Source organism: Sinohyriopsis cumingii, chromosome 4 (assembly GCF_028554795.1).
Source record: "Sinohyriopsis cumingii isolate HCF-2022 chromosome 4, ASM2855479v2, whole genome shotgun sequence".
NCBI classification, from domain to species: domain Eukaryota; kingdom Metazoa; phylum Mollusca; class Bivalvia; order Unionida; family Unionidae; genus Sinohyriopsis; species Sinohyriopsis cumingii.
In genome coordinates, this window is record NC_142964.1 from 21,254,613 (window position 1) to 21,262,228 (window position 7,616).

Here is a 7,616-nt window from a genome sequence, read left to right on the forward strand (position 1 = left end):
TTAAGCATGTTTTAATTACATTCATCAGCCATGACATTTATTTTAATGCAATATGAAGGGCAGAAGTAAGGACGTTTACGTAATATTTATCAACCGATTTTCTTATCAACGAACGTCTTGTGAAGATATATAGGGATATTTGAAAATAATTAAGCAGGTGAATATATATATATATATATATATATATATATATATATATATATATATATATATATATATATATATATATATATATATATATATTATATGTGTGTGTGTGTGTGTGTGTGTGTGTGTGTCTGATAAATCAATTGTTCTGTAAAATTATTACTCTGTTTCTTTGTAGATTTTTTTTCAGTATAGAGGATTCATGTTGGTTAACAGATGTCTGCTAGCTTCACGACAAGCACATGACGATGTTGTTAAAATTTGAAAATGTTTCTGGAATTTATCATACGTTCACAAAATTAATACAGTAACAAACAAATGGAATTTTATATCATTACTGAGAAACAATGTAAATTGATTGAAATACTTACAGACTCGAATGATGCATTCCGAAATACTCCATTATACATAGTGGTTATTCTAGGGATGTAAGTGTCCAGATCAATTACACACGTTCTGTAGTCTATATCTTTTTTTCTCTAATAAAAGTGGCACTTTCTGCATCGTCATTTCAAATCCACTGTAATGATAGAATATTTCCGTACACATCCAGTAATAAATCAAATGTATGACTGAAAAAAATGTCCTTTGTGTTTCCTGATGAGACTACTTTGTATGTAAATAAAGTGCGGTCAGATAACTTGAAGCAAAATTGAGAAGAAACAATTAATTACAACGTATTATTTGTAACCGCAATTCACTGCATATCGATTGTGGGAGAGAGTCCTGGGACGTACGCATGAACACAGGCGAGTCCGTATATCATCAAGAAATGTCTACAGCTGTTTCAGTCGAAGATCAGAGGTTTCTGTTAGTTACATCATTTTTTATATATATAAAGAAACCTCGATACTGGGAGAATTAGCCGTGATATTGTCGAATAGAGAACTGCTGTAGGCTTGAGGCGAGTTGGTGGCTTTTGTCGCGTGACAAAAGATAAATAGATAAAAGTTTTGTTAATGCGCCCTTGTAGTTGAGAGGTAATGTCCCCGGGCCAAGAATTCTGTACAAGAACCTGTACATTGAGTTACGTGTCATTGTCCTTTTATTCTTATACAGCTCGTATATGATGAATATGACATGGAAAATGATGGATGTTTCCGTCACCGTCGAGTTGATTAAAAAAATAGATAGGTAGATAGATAGATAGACTGGTATATAGATATATGCAGAAGGAAATCTCAAAATAATCATTCTTTATGATGATTACAAGTCATATTTTCGCAATCTTGATGTAATGTAACGCCAATCGTATACATTTCTTCCTAAGCGGAAGGATTTAATATGTAAAGTCGATATCCTGAGCCCTGTTTTATGGTGTTGTGTGGCTTACTTGTTGATGGACAGATAAAGATTTAATGCTGTAAGTTTCAATTCGTATACAACTTAAAAGTAAGAATAAAGAAGATACAAACATGGCAGAGAGTAAATGTATGCATAAAGGGACATATTCATCAATAAGTCTTCATTCATTTTATGTATTCAATCCATAATAATTTATCTAAAAGAAGATCTGTTTGCACACTCTATAATGGCAACTGTACGCAATACTAATGTACTATTATTATAGCTGGATTATTCGTCCTGTCAACTTTGCAGTTTATTTCTTTGCGTTATCATCTCATTTCCGTATACCTATAGCGATCATCTCCGTGACGTCATTAGTCATGGTCAAATTTGGTATTTCCTGGTCCTGTTGGCAGAAAGACCTCAGGCCTAGGCCATATTTGACGACTAACTGCGATGTTGTCTAAAGAATTATATATATCTTTTTGTAACTTCCATTCATTCTATCTTAGGTTATCTACTTTTGTTGAAAGTCGATAAAACTGGTTCTAAAACTGACGATGACATTTATTTTGGAGTCCTCCTCCATCAGGTTCTAATTTTTTTTAATACTAAATGTGAAATTGGTTAGCTTGCATCTTAAATTACTGTCATGTGTATTTCGGATAAATATATGTTTTAATGGGATATTTTAACGCTAGAACCCGTGCCATCAATGGTTATTTGGCAAAGATGATTTTCTTCTCAAACACTTCGGGTTTTTTTGCCGCGAAAATTTTTCTCCATGAGTATAAATTGCCTAGGAAACGAGTAATAAAAGATTAGGAAACTAACACAACTTGGAAATACTTATAGTGGTATGTAGAATATTTTTTTTAGTATATTAAATGGAAGATATGTTAACGATTGAAGTGTTAGTTCTACAATTTTCCGAAATACATCTGTTTTTACTATTATACTGTTTCTAGCAACGCTCTGAAACATAATAATAATTACTTCATAGATGAACTTGACCTACTTTGTACAATTGGTCGCTCCTTGTTAATTACATGATTTTGCTTTTACAACAAAGCGAAGCAAATTTTTACCGGTAGACAATACGCTATCGCTGGAACCGAGATGGCAAGTAAATAGAAAGTTTGATTTTATTAAATATAGTGACACATTAAACTGGAAGAGATAAGACAGAAGAATCAGAATGCATATAATAATAATAATATAATCATAACATCATCAGCATAATCGTAATATAACCATAATGTCATCAGCATAATATTAATGTAAACGTAATGTCATCAGCATAATAGTAATATAACCATATTGTCATCAGCATAATAGTAATATAACCATATTGTCATCCGCATAATATTAATTTAACCATAATGTCATCAGCATAATAGTAATATAACCATAATGTCATCAGCATAATAGTAATATAATCATAATGTCATCAGCATAATAGTAATATAACCATAATATTATCAGCATAATAGTAATATAACCATAATGTCATCTGGATAATAGTAATATAACCATAATATCATCAGCATATTAGTAATATAACCATAATGTCATCAACATAATAGTAATATAACCATAATATTATCAGCATAATAGTAATATAACCATAATGTCATCAGCAGTCTATATTTGTCGCTCTCATCATTATTAAATGAAACTGCTTCAGAATGTTTTGTAATAAATAATATCAAACCAGTTTGTAATGCAATGTAACAAGAAATGTTTTGGAATGCAAAAAGGCCCACATAAAATATCACCATGTGAGAAATATACAATAACCCAGTATAAACAAATTAGACACCTCTTATCTGTCCAGATTAGAGTTTATATGGTTCAAACAGGCCTTTAAAATCTTTAATGCCATTTTATCTTTCCAGATAGTGAGCACGCGCTTCATATGACATTTTTTGTTGTTGTGTGCATAATATTAGAGTTGGTCTTTTTTCTTGACTGCCATATTGGTTCTGCCAACCAGAACTCTGCAAACGAGATCCTTATAGGTCTACTCGCAGTGTGGTATCTGACTTATTTTGCGCACGGAAGCATCTTGCAAAATTTATATTTTAAATTCTTTGTTATAATTAAAGACATATTTAGGTTATAAACGTGCATTCTTTGTAAAGCACTTGATCTAATTAATGCATAATTGTTGATGGGTTGTGTTTAAAATCCCAATCAAGAATGATAATACAATGTAACAAAATAAAGACGTCCTTCTAACATTATAATCATCATTGTGTTGTTGTTGTTGCTGTTGTTGTTGTAATAATAATAATAATAATAATAACATCTATTTCCATAGTTTGCTATTGGAAATCACGAAATATCCACACACACACACACACACACACACACACACCAACCGTACCTTGAAGAAAACGGGAAAGGTCGTTACTAATTCTAAATTTGTTAAATATGGCATGTTTCTATCTTTCACAGCATTTGGAAAGTATGTTCTTGAGAAAAAATATGTTTTCGTGACTATTAAATTCCTATGACCATATATATACACACAAATTTATACAACGAGTTGTATATCATTGATACAGCATACATACTATACATATATTTTATTTATATCACATACAAAATACATATATTGTCCTTTGAACTGAGTTAAGATTTACTATAAGCAGCTGGGTTTTGACCGAGTGAATGAACTCCTCACATCATCCGAGTGTGTCCGCCACAAAATGTAGTTCTGTGCCTTTTGTGGCTATTCACAATCACCTTTGCATATTTATAAGTTAATTGTTTTCTTTTTTGTTTTCTATTTTTCTTGACATAGATTAAATCAGTATTGTACATACTTATGATTTAAACATGAAAGATGGTTTTACTGATGAAAGTAGAGAACTACAAACGCTTGGTTAGCTACGCTATTCTATGAACGCTTAGCCATCACGTACCGGCGCATGGAAATTAATATGGAATAGAAACAAAGCGAAATGACGAACCGAGAATAGGTAATTAAAATATTTTGATATATTTACAGTCGGTCTAAGTCATTTTTCTGCTATAGAACAGAAACAGTACCGCTGACCATAACTCTCTCTCTCTCTCTCTCTTATACTTTGGTTAGTGTGACTTACATTTATAATTATAGGTTACTGCATTTGTATGGGAAAATATGAACGAGTTTTCGGAATGAATACTGCACGAACTTGTGAGTGCAGTATATCCTTCCGACAAAACGAGTTCATATTTTCCCATACAAATGCAGTAACCTTTTTATTATATGCTCGTTTTTTTTATTCTACCTAAGGTTTAATTATATAAACAAAATACACTATAAGAAACAACGTAAATGAATGAATGCCGTTTTCCAAACTAAATACACAAGCGCAGATTTGACATTACAAAATGACATCATTATTAATGCGCACATAGCTCCGCCCAGATAAATTTGAACTTAGTCGCGCGGTCGACATAACTTTCGAAAGAAAATGGCATGTCTAGTTAAAATTGAAATTTGCAGTCATATTGTGAATGAATGCGCATTGCAACGAATATTTTGGTATTTTGTTTCGATTCGACGAAGGTTTGTGATTTTGGACTGGATTTATCTGTGCAAATTATAGATGAAATACATCGGACTGAAGTGGCGCGGGAGAAGCGTGTTTACGTCTGCAAATGTGTTTCTGTTTCTGTCATTGAATGTTTGAAATCATAACGTGGGAAAATATGAAGTCTTTCAATTGCAATTTTCAAAAAGACGCTATGGAATTTAATGTGTATTTCATTTTGAGTGCAGTAAGGAGGATGCAATTGCACTTATCATCGAAATTACAGCACACTTTCGAAATGTGTAATCCAGATTGAAAACCTATGACATGGCTCATGTAATTCGGATTTGCAGAATTAAGAAAAAACATTTTGAGGAAATTCAGGATGTAAAACTGTAAGTATATTTTACTTTGTCATTCTTATCACCAGATAAAGAATACAGTATATTCCTTGTCACTTATATGTTGTTCGCCAAATCCGGCTCGCTGCCTCTTTTTGTACGGCCCATGAGCTAAGAATGTATTTTAAATTTTCAGATTCTTTAAAAGTACGCGCTATAACGAAACGGTCGACTGCCGAGTTTTGTGACGTTGTTGCGACTGATTAGGCGCTACTGTAGCTTCGCATTCATACGCTGATTGGCGGCGGCCTCTGCCGTGACGTTGTGACACCACGCAGTTATAATTCGACAGCGTTTCGCTAATTTTGCGACATTTTATTCTCATTTTATTACCCGTGCATATCCATCATGTCACTTTCAAAACCAGAAAAGAAGAGAAAAGTGGACTTCGAATGTCGTGTTGTTAAGGCAGAATGGAGTGTGAATTTCTTTGTTACAGAATTAGATGACAAAGCATTGTGTTTATTGCGCAATGATTTCGAGTGGTTTTCCTTGGCTCTTGATGAGTCGATAGACGTTACTGATACTGCTCAGTTGCTGATGTTTATTCGAGGAATCAATGCTGAGTTTGATGTGACTGAATAATTAGCTTCTATGAATAGTCTGCGTCGAATAACTACTGGTGAAAATATTTTCAAGGAAGTTGAGAAAACGTTATCAAAGTACAATCTGAAGTGGAATCAGCTTAAATGTGTCACAACTAATGGTGCTAAAAATATGTGTGGAAAAGTGAAAGGCTTAGTTGGAAATATTTACAAGGCTTGTGAAAATGCAAGATGTTCAAAGCCTATGGTTATTCACTGTATTATTCACCAGCAGGTATTTTGTAGGAAATATTTGAATATATCATGTGTTCTTGAACCAGTTTTGTCAACAGTGAGCTTCATTCGCTCTCGTGGACTTAACCATCATCAGTTTCGTGATTTGTTTTCAGAAATGGAAGCTAAATATCCTGACTTACCCTACCAGCAGTGGTACAGTTTTACTGAGATTTTTTAAACTCAGAGGAGAGATTGAAACTTTTTTAAATGAGAAAAACCGCCCTCAAACACTATTATCAAATACTGAATGGCTTTGGAAATTAGCGTTTGCTGCAAATATCATTGTATTTCTTAATGTATTCAATTTGAAACTACAAGGTAAAACAGTGCTCATGTGTGCAACTTATACTGCGGTAAAGTCATTTCGACGACAACTGACGTTGATTGAGTCACAAGTCACGTCAAGCTGCTTTGTGCATTTCCCATGCTGTCACAAATTCAAAGAAGTAAAATCTCCATTCGCACACAAATTAGCAGCGGATATATTTTCTGAGCTCAAACTACAGTTCAAGCAGCGTTTTCAGATCTTGATGCAAGCGCAGTAAGCATTTCCATATTTCAAAATCCATTTGAATGTACAATTGAGGAGCTTCCACCTAACCTTCAATTTGAAGTGATTAATCTGCAGTGTGATGACACACTAAAAGGCAAATTTCAACAGAAAAGTATAACAGAATTCTATAAATGTCTTCCAAGCGATGAATATGGTCAAAAAAGATTATATGCTCGGGGATTTATATCTGTATGTGGCAGCACCTACCTGTGTGAGAAGACATTTTCAAAGCTGTAAGTTGAAATACGTAAAATCTCAACACAGGTCAGCATTAACAGATGAACATTTACAATCAGTTTTGATGATAGGGAGTACCAACTTTGAACCCCAATTTGGTGAAATGCTATCTAAAAAAAAGCAATTGCATTCTTCTCATTAGCAGAGCTGTATTTCAAACAATTGTGTATTATTACGTTATATTTTGTTTAAAAAAATTATGAAAAAATGCTTTTGTCTTCTTGATATTTATATAAGTCAACCGACATTAACATCCTTGAGTTTGACCCTTGGCTCGCGAAGCCTAAAATATATATAATGTGGCCCTTTACAAAAAAAAGTTTGCCGACCTCTGATCTAGAGACAACTGCAGACGGTCGCGAGAATGTTTATATATGCTTATTATTGCGCCATCGGCGGATCACAATTTGATATACCAATATTATTGATATAACAAATTACTTTATACCAACACTTTAAAAGCCATGTTTATATATATATATATATATATATATATATATATATATATATATATATATATATATATATATATATATATATATATATATATATATATATAGATATAGATATATATATATAGATATATATATACACATATATATATATATACATATATATATACATATATATATATATATATATA

General features: G+C 32.5%; 1 protein-coding gene across 1 annotated transcript in view; it reads right to left on the reverse strand.

The window, feature by feature from the left end:
* Nucleotides 1-1,082, reverse strand: part of LOC149800786 (uncharacterized) — a 35,815-nt gene extending 34,733 nt beyond the window's left edge. Inside the window, exon 1 of the mRNA XM_089954770.1 lies at nucleotides 519-1,082. Within this exon, the coding sequence (XP_089810896.1) occupies nucleotides 519-557 (39 nt within the window). The 5' untranslated portion in view covers nucleotides 558-1,082. The remainder of the gene's footprint in view (nucleotides 1-518) is intronic.
* Nucleotides 1,083-7,616: the final 6,534 nt, after the last annotated feature.